Source organism: Eretmochelys imbricata, chromosome 4 (genome assembly GCF_965152235.1).
Source record: "Eretmochelys imbricata isolate rEreImb1 chromosome 4, rEreImb1.hap1, whole genome shotgun sequence".
Taxonomy (NCBI): domain Eukaryota; kingdom Metazoa; phylum Chordata; order Testudines; family Cheloniidae; genus Eretmochelys; species Eretmochelys imbricata.
In genome coordinates, this window is record NC_135575.1 from 42114885 (window position 1) to 42133185 (window position 18301).

Here is an 18301-nt window from a genome sequence, read left to right on the forward strand (position 1 = left end):
CCCCTTAATGCCATGGCTCATGAAGCCGTACACAGGCAGCCTGGACAGTAGTCAGAGAGCTGTTCAACTACAGGCTGAGCAAGTGCAGAATGGTGGTAGAATGTGCATTTGGACATTTAAAGGCGCGCTGGCGCAGTTCACTGACTCGCTTAGACCTCAGTGAAACTAATATTCCCACTGTTATTACTGCTTGCTGTGTGCTCCACAATATCTGTGAGAATAAGGGAGAGATGTTTATGGCAGGGTGGGAGGTTGAGGCAAATCGCCTGGCTGCTGGTTACGCGCAGCCAGACACCAGGGTGGTTAGAAGAGCACAGGAGGGCGCGGTATGCATCAGAGAAGCTTTGAAAACCAGTTTCATGACTGGCCAGGCTACAGTGTGAAAGTTCTCTTTGTTTCTCCTTGATGAAACCCCCCGCCCCTTGGTTCACTCTACTTCCCTGCAAGCTAACCACCCTCCCCTCCTCCCTTTAATCATTGCTTGCAGAGGCAATAAAGTCATTGTTGCTTCACATTCATGCATTCTTTATTCATTCATCACACAAATAGGGGGATGACTACCAAGGTAGCCCAGGAGCGGTGGTGGAGGAGGGAAGGAAAATGCCACACAGCACTTAAAGTTGTAAACTTTTAAAAATTTATTGAATGCCAGCCTTCTTGTTTTTGGGCAATCCTCTGTGGCGGAGTGGCTGGTTGGCCGGTGGCCCCCATGCCACGTTCTTGGGCGTCTGGGTGCGGAGGCTATGGAACTTGAGGAGGAGGGCGGTTGGTTACACAGGTGCTGTAGTGGCAGTCTGTGCTCCAGCTGCCTTTGCTGCAGCTCAACCATACACTGGAGCATACTGGTTTGGTCCTCCAGCAGCCTCAGCATTGAATCCTGCCTCCTCTCATCACGCTGCCGCCACATTTGAGCTTCAGCCCTGTCTTCAGCCCGCCACTTACTCTCTTCAGCCCGCCACCTCTCCTCCCGGTCATTTTTTGCTTTCCTACACTCTGACATTATTTGCCTCCACGCATTCGTCTGTGCTCTGTCAGTGTGGGAGGACAGCATGGGCTCAGAGAACATTTCATCACGAGTGCATTTTTTTTCTTTCTAATCTTCACTAGCGTCTGGGAAGGAGAAGATCCTGTGATCATTGAAACACATGCAGCTGGTGGAGAAAATAAAAGGAACAGCGGTATTTAAAAAGACACATTTTATAAAACAGTGGCTACACTCTTTCAGGGTGAACCTTGCTGTTAACGTTACATATATAGTACATGTGCTTTCGTTACAAGGTCACATTTTGCCTCCCCCTACCGCGTGGCTACCCCCTCAACCCTCCCTCCTCCCCATGGCTAACAGCGGGGAACATTTCTGTTCAGCCACAGGTAAACAGCCTAGCAGGAACGGGCTCCTCTGAGTGTCCCCTCAAGAAAAGCACCCTATTTCAACCAGGTGACCATGAATGATATCTCACTCTCCTGAGGATAACACAGAGATAAAGAATGGATGTTGTTTGAACGCCAGCAAACATACACTACAATGCTTTGTTGTACAATGATTCCCGAGTAAGTGTTACTGGCCTGGAGTGGTAAAATGTCCTACCATGGAGGACGCAATAAGGCTGCCCTCCCCAGAAACCTTTTGCAAAGGCTTTGGGAGTACATCCAGGAGAGCCGCGAATGCCAGGGCAAAGTAATCCTTTCACACGCTTGCTTTTAAACCATGTATAGTATTTAAAAAGGTACACTCACCGGAGGTCCCTTCTCCGCCTGCCGGGTCCAGGAAGTAGCCTTGGGTGGGTTCGGGGGGTACTGGCTCCAGGTCCAGGGTGAGAAACAGTTCCTGGCTGTCGGGAAAACCAGTTTCTCCGCTTGCTTGCTGTGAGCTATCTTCTTCGTCCCCAAAACCTGCTTCCGTGTTGCCTCCATCTCCACTGAAGGAGAGAAACAACACGGTTGGGGTAGTGGTGGCTGAACCCCCTAAAATGGCATGCAGCTCATCATAGAAGCAGCATATTTGGGGCTCTGACCCGGCGTGGCCATTCGCCTCTCTGGTTTTCTGGTAGGCTTGCCTCAGCTCCTTAAGTTTCATGCGGCACTGCTTCGGGTCCCTGTTATGGCCTCTGTCCTTCATGCCCTGGGAGATTTTGACAAAGGTTTTGGCATTTCGAAAACTGGAACGGAGTTCTGATAGCACGGATTGCTCTCCCCAAACAGCGATCAGATCCCGTACCTCCCGTTCAGTCCATGCTGGAGCTCTTTTGCGATTCTGGGACTCCATCATGGTCACCTCTGCTGATGAGCTCTGCATGGTCACCTGCAGCTTGCCAAACAGGAAATGAGATTAAAAAGTTCACAGTTCTTTTCCTGTCTACCTGGCCAGTGCATCTGAGTCGAGAGTACTGTCCAGAGCGGTCACAATGGAGCACTCTGGGATAGCTCCCGGAGGCCAATACCGTCGAATTGTGTCCACAGTACCCCAAATTCGACCCGGCAAGGCTGATTTAAGCGCTAATCCACTTGTCAGGGGTGGAGTAAGGAAATCGATTTTAAGAGCCCTTTAAGTCAAAATAAAGGGCTTCATCGTGTGGACGGGTGCAGGTTTACATCGATTTAACGCTACTAAATTCGACCTAAAGTCCTAGTGTAGACCAGGGCTGAGTTATTACCTGTAAAACCCACTAAAACTTTCTCAATGAAGGCCTTTGTGGCTATACGCAGAGGAGAGTTGTGATCCCGTTTGAACACAGACAGGGTTTGCCCAGGCTTGAATTTACAAGTGTGTTAGTTAACTCAAATTAACTGACAATCAATGATTTAAGGCTGGATCACCAGCTCTGGTCTAGACAGACTGCGGGGGGAGCCGCAGGGACGCGTGCCTTCGCTGCCACTCCATCGTGAGTGACTCTTTTACTGTGGTATGAATAAGTAACAAAGCCCTCTCCAAGCCAAACAGAGTCCTTTGCCCGGATGGTGGGGGCAGAGTCCACCCTCTGGACCCCACCTGCCTAAACATACAGGGGGCAGGAGAGGGAATGTGGCCAAATCTTGCCATTTTAACACTACAGTATTTAGTACATTTTTAGTCACAAGTACTAACCACGCATGCGCTGCTCCCCGCTGATCGACACTCCCGTCAGGCGCTCTCCGGTTGAGGCGGGACACGACCTTTTAATTGGTTTGGCGCGTCATACGTCACTCCCCTGCTCTTCCAATCGGCGTCAGGGTGCTTTCAACTCCCCTCCTCGCCCTGGTTGCGAAGACCGTGTCTTCCTCACCTGCGGTGCGCGCCGGAGGTCGCTGTGGTTGTTGACGATCCGGGCTATTGAGACGCGCTCCACTCGCCGCTCCCCTTGCGCCGCCGGCTCTCGGGCGCGCGCCGCCAAACCACCTAAGAAGTCACGCGCCAGCCGGGGAGCATTGGAAGAAAGTTACCAGCGAAGGGCGGGGCGGAGCCGGAGCCGGAGCGGAGTCGCGGCCGGGCCGGGCCGGGCCGGGAAAAACGGGTGCTGCGTGCGGGGCTGTCCGGGGCTGGAGGTGAGACCGCTGGAGCCGCGGGTCTGCAGCCGGAGCGTGGGCGAGCGGCAACTCCGCCGCTCCAGGCGGGGGGTCCCGGGGCCAGGCTGCGGCTCCCGGAGCTGCGGGGTGGGGCAGCGCGGCGGAAGGGCAGGGCGGCGGCAGGGATCAGCCCTGGCGCGGGGGGTCGGTCCGCCTGCCCCGGGGACTCGCCCTGTCGCTTTGCGCGCCCGCCCGCGGGGAGAGGGGACCTGCCGAGCGCAGCCGCCTGCCCCCGCTCTGCCCTGCGGTGGGGGCTGTGTCGGGGTGGGGGGGACTTTACAGTGACATGGCCCTGGCTGTCTTGGTGCTCACCAGCCTCGCGGAGCCTGAGCGCACCTCCCCACCTGTTTCCTAACCCCCTTTGGCTTCAGGCTTCCTCCCACCCGTCCCCTTCTCCCACCGCGGCGTGATCAGTTGTTAAAATGTCTTTAAGTCGGTAGTGCCACCCTGGCTCTAAAGAGATGCGAACGTCTCGGGGTAACTATTTGCCTCTCTCCTCCGGGCGATGCTTCTGGTTATTCGTTGGTTTTCAAGTGGCCGTTTTGTTAAACGGCATATATGGCGGAAGAGGGGGGGGATAGTGTGGTTACATTGGTGGTGCAACGAGGGATTAAATGCTACTCTGCCCTCTAAATTGAGAACAGTGGTGTGTTTACATTAAAACATATTTCAAAAAAGATATTAATACTTTACATGTTACTACAACTCCTATAAACAAACTTATTGATTTAGTCCCTTCCTAATCGACTGTAATATTAATTTCAATGCAAGCTCATATTTATGTATAATGCAAAGGTTGTATTGAGGCATGTGACAGCTAGGTTAAACATTAAGTAGTATCTTATGGACCTGTTGTAAACATTCTTTGAAAACAGGAAATGCAAGTACAGGTATAATGGAGTGGATTTCCACTGCTTGAAATTTGATCACTTGTAGCATAATATACAGCTGCTAGATAGATAGCTTCTGAAACATTCTTCATATAAAATATCTATGTGTGAACTGCACGCTCAGGGCCTGAAATGTAGAAGTTATGTAAATTTATTCCTTAATTGGACATATTTGGTTTTCTGTGCACTTTCATTGTCTGACAAGCTTTTCAGACCTTTAAGAACAAACATGGAGAAATGTAGTTGTATTGTCCATTCTCTCTGTAAACCATCTTTTTCCTGGTGTGCTTCATAAAAGAAAACATGCAGCATCTGCTAAATATATTTACTTGCATCCTAATCAGATAAAGACTTACGCACTTACTTAACTTTGAAGTCAATGGGACCATTCAGAGTACCAAAAATTAAGCATAAATCTTTTCCATGATTAGGTCCCCAGAGGCTACTTTGGATTATGTATTGAAATTACTGTACATTTGTGAATCTAAACATGGTTGACTCATTTCTGTTTTACTATCCTATTCTTATGGAATGAAGGCATAATTTGAGGTATTAAAAGGGTGAGAGTTCATAATATATTTTGAAAAGTAAAGTTTTGCAGCTTGATTAACCAAAGTGGTGCTGTTTGTTACCAATAAAGTTTTTTATAACAAAAGTAAGCAATATTATTATTAAAGTCACAACATTTGTATCAACTATTTTTGTTTATAAATGTGTATTGTAGATAATAAAAGCCCTTCTAAGGATATACTTCACTGAATTAGAGTCACACACAGTTTTTCAACATGTATGAAATATATTAACATTTTTAACAGAATTCTGTAGAAAGCCTCCTCAGAGGGGGGGTGGGTGGGTGGGTGTGTACGTATAGAAACACACACAGTGTGTGTGTGGTGTGTGTGTGTGTATATATATATATGTATATATATATATAGTCAGTATTAATAAATACAAAGACTGCATTAGTATTCATATAAAGCATCTCAAGCTTCACAAGAACTGATGATACCTGCTGCAGAAGAATCTTTTGCAATGTTACTTATGGAAATGATAAATTGTTTGTACTAATGTCTGATTGAGGAAAACGTAGTTCAACTAATCTTGCAAAAATCTTTTTCCCCTTAGAATCTCAAAATACATTACAAAGTACATATCACAGTGAAATATACAAATCTCTGTGGCTTGGAGAATGGTAGCTGAGCAACTAGTACATAATAGTATGGGGAGTGGAACTTTTCGCCTTAGACACTGAAGCCTGTTCTTACAGATATTTGTCAATGTGCCCTCTATTTTTTTATGTATAGTAAATGTATTAACTAATGATGCTTTAACAGAAATTGTTACGGTATAGCTAAGTACCACCTGCCTTCTAAAGGTTGTATGGCACCATGAGCAGATAACACATTTCTCAAGAGTCCTCCTACTAAACATGATTAAACAGCTTCATTTGATTGAATATTTAGCAACTTTTACATAAAAGTAATGTTTTAAAAATATCTCTTCAGAGAGGAAATGGATCATGCATCTGTGCATGTACAGTAGAGGTCAGTGATTTCTATCCAAATATATTAGAGCAAACTTCATTTATAGATATGAGATCAATAATGTCACTTTAAATTAGATTGTGTTGATAGTGCAACATTGTTCCAATGAAGCCATCTCAGTCTAAGAAACTCTTGGTGTACTCATTTCAGGGTTATTTTATTACTTATAGTAGTGCCTAGAGGGTCCTAGATCGGGATTTCATTGAGCAAGGCATTGTACAAACATGTAATGAAAAGAGGATTCCCTCTCCAAAGAATATGATGACAGACAACAGGTGGATATCACAAACAGCCAGGAGTACCACAAAATAACAGTGACACTATCCTGATTAGTGTAATAAGCAGCAAACTGGTTAGTCATGCCAAATGTTTGTGAGCATAAGTGAGTTTTAAGGAGGCTACGGCAGTGGCTTTGAGGATTACTACAGGGAACTGCCTGTGTATATGGGGTGGCATGGGAGAATGCAGAAGGTGCTTGTTGGAAAACTTCACTAAAGGAGAACAAAGGCTGGTATTGTGGAACAGGGGGCTGTTTTGGTGGCTCTGTACAATATAAATAATATATACAGCAGGGAAAAGCGATGTATGGTTTTACAGTGAAGACAAGTAGTTTGTACTTGATGTAGTAGAGATGGGGATTCAGTGGAAATACATGAAGTGTGTGTGTGGGGGGGGTGCAATTTTTTGCAGCTGTGTTTGAATGGATGGGAGCAAGGTGGCATTTGTGAGGATCAAAAGGGGGATGTTATAGTACTGAAGCTGTAAAATGAGAATCTGGACCAGAGTTCTAGCTGTATGGACAGAGAGGAAAGGCTGCATCTTAAATATGTTGTGCAGGAAGAAGTGGCAAGACTTAGATAACCTTCCACATGTTGAGAAAATGGTCCGAGTCAAAGATGGATTCCCAAATTACAGACTTGAGGGATGATGATGGTGTAAGTGGGGAGTGCTTGTAGGGGGAAGATAAAGAACTCCGTTTTGGTTGTGTTGAGTGTAATCTGATGGCCTGTGACATACCCTTGTGGATGCCCAGCCAATATTTTAGATAAGCTTGTGAATCATTTAGTGTAAAGATTATAGTTATAAAGGCATATCTTTGAATGAGATCTGCAAAAGAGGCTGTGGTATGAAAAGAGGAGGGGGCCAAGAATTGAGCCTGTTAAACCTGCACTGAAAGCTGGAATGGGGATGAGAAGGATCCTGAAACCAAAATGCTGAATGATTAGAGAGGCAGGAAGATAGAATAAGAGCCCAGGCAGGAGAAAATTTCAAATGGGAGCATGATTAACTGTGTTGAATACACAAGGAAGGCAAAGAATACCAGTTCTGAGACTTGAACAGAAAGAGGTTGTTAAGAGACTTTGGTGAAAGCTGTTGTACTAAACTGTATGCTGATACTTTTATTTAAGTGGAAATTTGTCTCTTTATGACAAAATCCAAAGATGACCTGTTGCTTTGGGGAAATTTTGCTCAGCATTGCAATGATGGGTATTTCTAAAGTGGAGTCCTAATGAAATGTGTTAGGCTACTTTGTAAACCATATAACTTATTCTTCATTTCTGTTCAAAGTAAACAAATGGAAAATTGGTGTTACATTATCAGGTTAGGGTAGAACATTGGAACTTCTATGGGAGAATAACTGTACTTTAAATAGATTAAATATGCTATTGATTTCCTATTTCAGTGGTAGTTTTGTTTTACATAGGCAGGGACTTGGGGAATGGAATTGGTATTCTAAGCCAATATTTTGCTCAAAAGCTTAAAAGTGTGTGGTTTCCTATTCAAAGCTAACATAAGAGTGACAACTTTTGTAGGGTATGTCTACGCAGCAGCTGGGAGATGGGATTCACAACTCAGGTACGTATACATGCACTAACTGTTTGAGCTAGTGCTTAAGAATAGTTGTGTGGTGACAGCAGCAAGGGCGGGAGCTTGGATTAGCCGCCAGTATACAATCAATCATCCCACCTGACCCCCAGGGTATACACTCAGGTGGCTAGCCAAGCTACCATCCATGCTGCCTCAGCCACACCATTATTCTTAGGTGCTAGTTTGAGCCGAGTTAGTAAGCGTATGTCTACTTGAGTTGGAAAACCCATCTCCCTGCTCTAGGCATACCCTTAGGCCTGGGCTACACTGGGGGTGGGTTTTGAACTAAGATACGCAACTTCAGCTACACTATTCGCGTAGCTGAAGTCAAAGTCCTCACAGCGGCAAGTTGACTGCGGCGGCTCCCCTGTCGACTCCACTTACACTTCCTGCCAAGGTGGAGTACAGGCGTCGATTCGGGGATGGATTTATCACGTCTAGACGAGATGCGATAAGTCAGTCACTACCCGCAGGTCCGGCAGGTGACTGCACTAAAGTAGAATATTTGGATATTATTACTGTTACAAAACAAACCAGTTGTTATGACAAACTTAATGTAGTTCAGAGCAGACTGGATCTGCACTTGAAATGAAACTTAAATCTTTTGGTCACTGTTCTCAATTGACTTTTGAGTTACGATCCTATTGAGATGAATGAGGTTCACACCTCCAGAGTAAATGGTTTGTCTCATTCTGTAGTTTCAAGAAGAGGCATCACTCAGTTGTTTCACATTTGGAAAGAGATTAGATTGGGGCCTTGAGACACTACACTACAGTAGGAAGACCAAATAACCACGACTAGAATTTATTTATTTATTTATTTATTTTAATATCCGCTTAAATGCTGCAGAGAACACTGAAATTCAGCCTGTCTTGATTGCAGGATTTGTCATTTGCTTCTAGCAGAAAAAGTGACCATATCTGTAATGACAGGTTTCAGAGTAACAGCCGTGTTAGTCTGTATTCGCAAAAAGAAAAGAAGTACTTGTGGCACCTTAGAGACTAACCAATTTATTTGAGCATAAGCTTTTGTGATCTACAGCTCACTTCATATCTGTAATGATCTCGTTAAATCACTAGCCAAAATTCCAGTCTGATTTCCCCACTCCAAATTAAACCCATTTAATTTCTTTCCTCTTCTGCTCTTTCCCTAACAATGCATTTGGTTATTGCCGCTTCTTATTTCTTCTCATTTTAGATCTTAAAACATGGACTTATTGAACTGAATCAGTTTAGCAGCTGATATAGTGCACCCTCTTGTGCTGACACTCATTTTTTTTCTGTCTTTTCAATTTAGCTTAAGTTGATAAAAGTTAAATTGATACTAGTCACTGTTAAACTGAAATGAGTGCACAAGTGGGTGTATTGAATTAATTAAATCTGTTTCTAAATTAATTTAGTTAGTGGCACAACTTTTCTGTTATAGACAAGAGGCTTCATTGTGACCTCATCACAAGCTTCCTCCGCCTATGCTCACCTGCATTTCTGGAGTGCAGTGCATTGATGCATCACAAAATTCTGGACACTGCAAAGGAAAGTGCTAGCACTAATCAGATGACTTACCCTTTGCTATGTGTGACCGTAGCACTACCACTAGGATGGTCCAGTGCTTGGAAAAGATTAGCTTGTGGATGAAGAATAGTTAATTGAAGCTGAACCCAAGCAACATACAGGGTATTCTCTAAAAAGGTGATTAATATTGTGTTAAGCATTAATTGAGTTAAACATTAACAAGGGTGAAGGCTCTTGGGCCAGAATAGGGGAACAGGTTAAAGAATATGTAGATTAGATTGACCCTAGAGTATTTAAGGAACTAGACAAAGCAACCATTAGTGTTTATCTTCAAGAACTCGTGGAGGATAGGTGAGGTTCCAGAGGACTGGAGTGAGCAAAAAGCATAGCTCTTAGTCCTCTTCAAGAAGAGGACTAAAAAGGAACTGGGCAATTATAGACCAGTTAGACTATCTTTGATTCCCGGAGAAATACTGGAACAAAATTATAAAAGTTTGTTCAAACCTGGATGATGATAAGGTCATAAGTATTAGCCAGCATTGATTTGGTCGGGAACAAATCCTGCCAAAGCATCCTATAGTGCATTTGCAGGTGGGGGCGGAGCAGTAAACATGACCTGTCTGGTCTTTAGTAAAGCTTTTGACACAGTCCCATAAGCAGACTAGGGAAATACTTCATTTACACCATTACTATAAAGTGGGTACACAACTGATTGAAAGACTATACACAAAGAGTAGTTATTAATATTTCTCTTTCAAACTGTGAGGGCATGTCAACTGAGGTCCCAGAGTGGCCTGCCTTGGGTCTGGTACTATTTGGGTGATGGAGTGGAGAGTATGCATATAAAATTTGCAGGGGACACCGATGTGGGAGGGGTTGAATGCTGTTTGGAGGACAGGATTAGAATTCAAAATGGACTTGATAAATTGGAGAATTGGCCTGAAATAAATAAGATTAAATTCAGTAGACCAAGTACAAAGTACTACATTTAAGAAGGAAAAATCAAACGCACAATTACAAAATGAGAAATACCTGGCTGGACAGTAGTACTGCTGAAAAAAATCAGGAGGTTGTGGTGGATCACAAATTGAATGTTCTGTTGTGCCGAGAAAAAAAGAGAGAGAAAGAAAGAGGACCAATGTTATTCTGTATTCACAGGAATGTTGCATGTAAAACACAGGGAGATACATTGCTGTTGTCTACTGAGCATTGCTGAGGCTTCAGATGGAGACGGTTTTTAAGAACAGGTTAAACTAATACCTGTCAGGAATGGTCTAGGTATACTTAACTCTGCCTGCTCAAGGGGAGATGGATTAGAACAGCAGTTCCCAAGCAGGGATCTGGGGCCCCCTAGGGGGCCTCAAGGAAGTTTCAGGGAGGCCTCCAAGCAGGGCCAGCATTAGACTCGCTGGGGCCCAGGGCAGAAAGCTGAAGCCCCACCGCATGAGGCTGAAGCCCAGGTCCCTGAGTGCTACATTGCTGCTATTCTATTCTAATGGGATAAGAAAAGCATTCTGAAGAGTTTGCAGCTGCAATGCAGTCTCCATTGGTTGAAGGTACTTGTTCACAATTTGTCAAATTAGTTTGTAGTTCAGGAGTACTCCTGGATTCCTCACTGATGCAAAGCTGTCACCTAGCAACATCCTACCACCTTTGGTTGGCTAGAAGATTCCATCCCTTCCTGGAGAACGATGACCTGGCCTCAGTTGTTCATGCCTTCATCATCTTGACTGTAGTACAGCAATGTAGCATATCTTTGCATGGACCTTTTAGTGCTTAGGAAACTCAGCTGGTATAGAATGCTGCAGCATTGTCTCCTCAGTATTACTGGCTTACTGCAAACACATCAATCCAGTTCTCCAATCCAAACACTGGCTTACTGTAGAATATCAGGTCAAGTACAAGGTTTTGGTCCTTTTTCTTTAAGGTGCTCAGTTACATGGGCTCAGGGTATCTGAAAGACTGCCAAAAGCTCTGGAATGAAGACTGTGGTTGACAACTTTGCTCCTCTGGCATAGTGAAACTTTCTACAGTAAGAGTGAACTCATCTCTGCAGGAGACAGAGCTTTCTCAGAGGCTGGCCAATGACTCTGGAATCAATGCCCGCAGGAATTAAGAACCATCACAGACTACACCACCTTCGGAAGTGCAAGGCTTTTTTCCTTGACCTTGCCTTCTCTAACAAGCATAGTAACATGTCTTTCTCTCTCTTTCTCTCTGTCTCTCTATATAAATAAAATCCCCCCACCCCCTACTTCACTGTGTGTATGCTGTGGAAAGGATGAGAGAACAAATGTGACAGATGGTAGTCATGTTGCTTAATGTCTTCCTCACAATAGTGGTTGCACACAGTATAAGATTTATAGATTCTAAGAGCAGAAAGAACTGCTGTGATCATCTAGTCTGACCCCCTGTATAACAGAAGTCATAGAGCTTCCCCAAAATAATTCCTAAAGGGTATCTTTCAGGAAAACACATAATCTTGATTTAAAAATTCAGTGATGGAGAATTCACCATGTCCCTAGGTAGATTGTTCCAGCAACTAATTACGTTCTCTGTCAAAAGTGTATACCATATTTCCAGTCTGAATTTGTCTGACTTTAACTTCCAGTTGTTGGAGTGTGGTGTTCAGTCTAGCAGAGACAGGAAGAGCACATTATTAAATATCTGTTCTCGTATAGATTCTTAGACTATCATCAAGTCACCCTTAACCTCTTGGATACCCAAAGAGCACAGTCTGTTCAGCTTATGTGTACATTGCAATAAAACGTGTAGCTGACCCATGTCCGCTGACTTAGACATGTGGGGCTATAAAATTGCAGTGTAGATGTCTGGGCTCTAGCCCACACCTCAATGTCTAAACTGAAATGTTATAGCCCCGCAAGTCTGAGTCAGATGACATGACCAACCACAGGTGTTTCATTGCAGAGTAGACATACCCTTTGAGGCATGTTTTCTGAACCTCATCAACATCCTTCTTGAATTGGAACATGGTATTCTAGCAGTGGGCACACCAGTGCCAAATACAGAGGTAAATCTCTCTACTCCAATTCGAGATTCCCCTGTTTATGCATACTAGGATCACATTAGCTGTTTTGCCCACAGAATAACATTGGGAGCTCATGTTCAGCTGATTATCCACCATGACCCCCAAATTTTTGTCAGTTACTGCTTTCTGGGATAGAGCCTCCCATACTATAAGTTATGGCCTACATTCTTTGTTCGTAGCTATATCCATTTAGCCATATTAAAATGCATATTGTTTGCTTCTGACAAGTTTACCAAGTGATGTCACTGATTCAGAACGATCTGCTTGTTCCCTCTCTTATTTACCGTTCCCTTAATGGTTATCATATGCAGACCTTATTAGTGATGATTTTGTTTTCTTCTAGGTCATTGATAAAAATGTGAAACAGCATAGGGCCAAGAACGGATCCATGTGGGACCCCATTGGAAACGCACCTATTCAATGACTGTCCCTATTTAGTTACATTTTGAGGCCTATCTGATAGCCAGTTTTTAATCTATTAGTGTGTGCCATGTTAATTTTATGTTCTAGTTTTTGAATCAAAATGTTGTGTAGTGCCAAGTCGAATGCCTTACAGAAGTCTGTGAGTTAATACTGTTACCTTTATCAACCAAATTTGTAATCTCATCAACAGACAATATCAAGTTAGTTTGACATCTGTTTTCCTAAACCCCATGTTGATTGCCATTAATTATTTGCCCCTTCTTTAATTCTTTATTAATAGAGTCCATATCAGCTGCTCCGTTAACTCGCTCAATCAATGGTCAAGCTGGTATGGTCGTCCTTTTTTTATTCTTTTAAAAAATTGGCATAACAATAGCTTTCTTCCCATCTTGGAATTTTACCAGGGCTCCAAGAGTTATTGAAAATCAACATTGATAGTCCAGGGAGCTTCTGAGCCAGCTCTTCAAAAACTCTTGGATGCAAGTTTTTTGGATGTGCTGATTTAAAAATGTCTGACTTTAGTGGTTTCTGTTCTGTTTAACATATTCTTTGCATTCCATTGGTATCTCTGGATTATCACCATATGATACTGTCATCTGTCTTCCCTCAAATACAGAATGAAAATATTTTATTGAATACTTCTGTATTTTTATTTTATTTATTAATTGTACCATTTTCCATCTAGTAATGAACAATTATCGTTGTCCGAATCTTTTTTGTTCCTAATATATTTTTAAAATTGCTTTTTAGTGTCCTTTATCTCTGCTAGCCATAGATTTTTCTGTCCCTTTGCTTCGCTTACTGGTTTTCTTCAGTTCCTAACTTCTGATTTATTTTCACTAATATAAATTTCCCCTTTCTTCCATTTGTTATACTTGTTTGTTTTTTTACAGCTGCCTTTACTTCCCTCTAAACCAAGTCCTGTGTAACCAGAATTTATATAATATAGAATAATAACAATGGGGTGTTATTGTGGACAGGAAAGAGGTGACTCTAGCCGCTCCACACCACTGATGACTGGTGTCATTGGTCAGATTGTTAAGTGGGAATAGAACTAAGGCTTCCTTCTCAGGGCATTCAGGTTCTTCCTGTCACTTGTGTTGAGCTGGTTCTCGGTGACTCTAGCATGCTAGCGAAAGTGGGAGAGGTAGGGTAATAGATTCAAAATTCTACTAGACCTCTATCTAGCTGGTGATGGGCTTGTATGCTCAATTGGAGGGAGGTGCAGCTCCAAGTGAACAGACTTTTTTGCCTGGGGAAGAATTGTGGGAGCATCTTTTAAGGTGCATGATCATGAGGATTGCACAGTCAGTTAAGTCTTATGGCATTCTGTTCTTGGACCTCTAAAATGTTTGATATGCAGTTAAATATCAACTTGTTTGGCTTCTTTCTTAGGTTGACACAAACAACTTAAAGAATTAATATAACAGATGCCAATTTGCTCATTTGTATTCAGAGAAACAGTAATTTGAGCATATTGTTATATAAATGTGGTGGTTTAAGAGACAGTTCTCCAGATTTATCATTGCAGTGTTACAGTTACAGGTTTATAGATTTTATGTGACCTAGGAATCTTATTTAGATTCCCTCTTGGAGGTAGTAGTACTAGTAATTTAGATGTGAACATAGTATCACTATGTCTCATGAGTCAATCCCTGACTTTGCAGAAAAAACTTACTGAAACAGGACAGTAAATTTACTTTGGAATTTCATTAGAGCATTGTGAAATGTAACATGCATCTCATTGATGTGATTATTTTGGTCAAATTCATTTTATTTCTGTGGAGTCTTAGATAAGAGTGAGAATTGTGAATTGCCATGACCGTGAGTGTAGAATTTGTTTTGATGCAGCTCTTGCAGTGAGTCTTTGTAGTTGTTGGATCAAATTTAGGGAAAAGGAATACATACATCGTGGAAGATTTTTGTTTCTAGGCTATCTGTAAAATGCTATACACAAATCAATAAGGTTTTCGGAATTAAACACTCCTTTATTTTGAAAATTTTTTGGCATAACTTTGTTTTAGAAACAATGTATGTACTTGTTTCGTTCCAGTCCAATCACAAGCTAGGTATATTTTTCTAGTATGCACACACAAATCTTATACCCAGAAATATACAAAGACTTTTGATAGTTGTGAGGGGGAAAAGGAAGAATGTTGTTTAGATTTACACTAACTGAAAAGACTGTAGTTTTATTTCAGCTTTTCCTTCAATAAGGGTAGTTCTGGATTCTGATCTGAATTCCCTGGCACTGTTGCATCAGCTCTCTACCATACAGAGGCAGCAGTGCTATGGGAATAGTGTCAGTCTCTCTCTCTCTCTCTCTCTCTCTCTGGGCTGAGGTATTGGTGCGCCATGGGTCTTCTGTAGCACTGCTGCTTCAGTGTGCTAGGAAAGCCCTTGAAGTGCTGATTCCTTGAGTAGTGACATTGGCCTCTGCAGCACTGCTCTCCTTACATCCTCTCTGAACTCCTCCTTAGTGCAGTGTTCCATTATTATCTATTTATGTTTCACAGTAAAGCTTCCAACTGTAACAACAATACTTTGCATATCTGTTGTCACTTCTGCTTGCCTTGACTTCAGAAGTCCTTTTTCATATTGATCAGTACTATGCAGTTACCTTCACCTCTGTCTTCCTTTGCTTAAATTGCATTTGCTCCTTTTTGGAAGAATGGCAGTTACGTAACGAAGGACACTTTCACTATAAGACTCTCCCCTTAGAATTTTCTCACGTTCAGGTGTTTTGTTTTAATAATTTTAAGGTTCTATAAGATGTTTTCTTAAACTGGTTTGCATTCACAATTTTTATTAAATTGTAGCTTTTTTTCTTCTGGGTATATTTAAATGATCTTAAGGAAAATGAAATCATCACATTTTGGTAATAACCTATTACCATGGACTTTGAGGTCATTTTTAAATAGAGATTTAAATTTTAGATTGAAATCTCTTAAATTCTTTGCTCAGTGCAGTTGTAGATCATGCTTCTTGTTTCCTGCATTTTTAAGATACAGTAAAATCAGTAAACGAAAATCATGGGGTTATGCACTAGTCAACACAGACTTTTGGTGAAGTTCCAGTTATTGATTCTTACTAACACAGAGTTCCAATATGCCCTTTAAAGATGAGGCATTCAGATGGGAGGAAATCTAGGAATAAAAAGGGAGATAATTTTAGGGGTGCAAAGTTTTTTCTCATTAGGGATGTTTTTGAAAGGCAAATATTTTTGGTTCTATATGCAGTCTCGTTTTCTTTATAGTTTAAAACATGTTGAATTGTTTAGCCATAAAAATGTTTGTTGGGACTACATAGTTGTATGAAACAATTATCTGTTCTTTACAGCATTCTAAACAAAAATTGTAATCCTTAATTGGCACTTAAATGACGTTTAAGGTTGCCACAGTATGGGGGAAAAGATGATTATAGGGATGAAGTTGCGCTTTCAAAACCGTTAGTATATTATTTTTAGTAGCTTATTTATGTGCACTTTAAGATCTGGGGTGAAATTCTGGCTTCCTGGCCTCACTGCCATCAAGAACTTTTATCCCTGGTTCCTTTTCTCTTTTCTATACACATGACTTTTAATTCTTCTTGCCTAGCAGCTAATCCTTGGGTTTGTTTTGGGCTATTCTCTGAAATAAGTAAGTTATAGTATGCCAGTGACTTTTGTGATGCAGACCTAAATGGATAATCCAGTATTTTGAGTTTAAAATGTTGGCTCTGAATATGTAACGATGATAACCTTCTTGCTGTCATATAATGCATATACAAGAGTAACAACTTCGTGGCTGTACGTTGAGAAGCCAGAACTGATGCAAAGATTCACGAGGTGTGACAACAGAGTACTCAGGTGGCCAGTTCAATTGATACTGGTACAAAATGTAGGAGAATTCAGCTAACCCAATTGCCATATTAAAGAAATGTTTTTCAAAACATTCATAGACAATTCTATGAAATAATGAGAGTACAGTATAACCTGGTATCAAGTAAATCCATCCCTATCATCTGTTTCGATTTTTAAAAAAAAAAAACAAATATTTGTCAGTAGATATTTCACACAAAGAAACATTAGGATTATCAAATCAAAACCTTTACTGAGTAGTGATGTCAGGGTTCCCTCCCCACTCTGAACTCTAGGGTACAGATGTGGGGACCCGCATGAAAGACCCCCTCAGCTTATTTCTATCAGCTTAGGTTAAAAACTTCCCCCAAGGCACAAATTCTTCCTTGTCCTTGGACGGTATCACTGCCATCACAAAGATTTAGGAAAAGGACCACTTGGAGTTCCTGTTTCCCAAAAATATCCCCCCAAACTCCTTCACTCCCTTTCCTGGGGAGGCTTGAGAGTAAACAAGGTGAGCACAGACTAGACCCTTGGCTTTTTAGGACAGTAAAAACCCCAGTCAGATTCTTAAAAACAGAACTTTATAATAAAGAAAAAAAGTAAAAGAATCACCTCTGTAAAATTAGGGTGGAAGGTAATTTTACAGGGTAATAAGATTTAAAACACAGAGGATTCCCCTCTTAGCATAGGGGAAATTCCTCTTAGCATAGGGGAAATTCACAAGCTAAACCAAAAGATACTCTAATGCATTTCCTTGCTATTACTTACAGAAATAGTATCATTCAGTAGGAGCTGGATTACTTGTTTGGTCTCTCTCTTTGTCTTGGAGAGAACAACAAAGAGCACAAACAAATTTCCCCTTCCCCGATTTGAAAGTATCTTCTTTTCCCATTGGTCCTTCTGGTCAGGTGCCAACTAGGTTAATGGAACTGATTAACCCTTCACAGGTAAAGGAGGGATTTTATGCTACCCTTAGCTGTATGCTTATGACAGCCCCCCCGCCCCACCCAAATCATAGATGGTGTTGGACACCCTGCTCCACACTGGCTGTGACTTCTTCCTGGAGCTCTAGGAGAAAACAGAATTAGTAAGACACATGCACCTCTAGATATACTACTGATTATATAAAAATTAACAATATTTTCCACATTTCAAGGACGATTTTAACAGTTGATTCTGGGAAACTGTCACGGGAGAGGGCATCAGCCACTTTGTTAGAAGGTCCTGAAATGTCTTGTATTTCAAAATCAAAATTTTGGAGAGCTAAACTCCACCGAAGAAGTTTTTTGTTACGGTATGAAGCCACTTCAGTGCAGCATGGTCGGTTTGCAGGTGGAAACACTGTCCCCAAACGTATGGACGTAGCTTTTCCAGCGTGTACACAATGGCGTAACATTCCTTTTCACTGATTGACCAGTGGCTTTCCTTCTCAGACAGTTTTTTGCTGAGAAACGCGACAGGATGGAATTCTTGATCCAGTCCTTCCTGCATTAAAACTGCTCCCACACCACGCTTGGACGCATCTGTGGTTACTAGGAAAAGTTTGTCAAAGTCTGGGGCCCTTAGCACAGGGTCAGACATGAGTGTCGCTTTAAGCTGGTTCAAGGCCTTCTGACACTCTTCAGTCCACT

General features: G+C 42.1%; 2 protein-coding genes across 2 annotated transcripts in view; one reads left to right on the plus strand and one right to left on the minus strand.

Annotated features, from left to right (window-relative positions):
- Nucleotides 1-577: 577 nt before the first annotated feature.
- On the minus strand, nt 578-3158 carry LOC144263527 (uncharacterized). The gene is made up of 3 exons (XM_077814419.1): nt 3086-3158; nt 1738-2302; nt 578-1151 (listed from the first exon to the last, which is right to left on the minus strand). Exons 2-3 carry the CDS (start codon nt 2294-2296, stop codon nt 1000-1002), a joined length of 711 nt encoding a protein of 236 aa, XP_077670545.1. The 5' UTR covers nt 2297-2302; nt 3086-3158; the 3' UTR covers nt 578-999.
- Nucleotides 3159-3217: 59 nt separating this feature from the next.
- The window catches only part of USP53 (ubiquitin specific peptidase 53), a 64166-nt gene continuing 49082 nt past the window's right edge, over nt 3218-18301 (plus strand). Inside the window, exon 1 of the mRNA XM_077815171.1 lies at nt 3218-3522. The gene's annotated coding sequence lies outside the window, so the exon portion shown is untranslated. The remainder of the gene's footprint in view (nt 3523-18301) is intronic.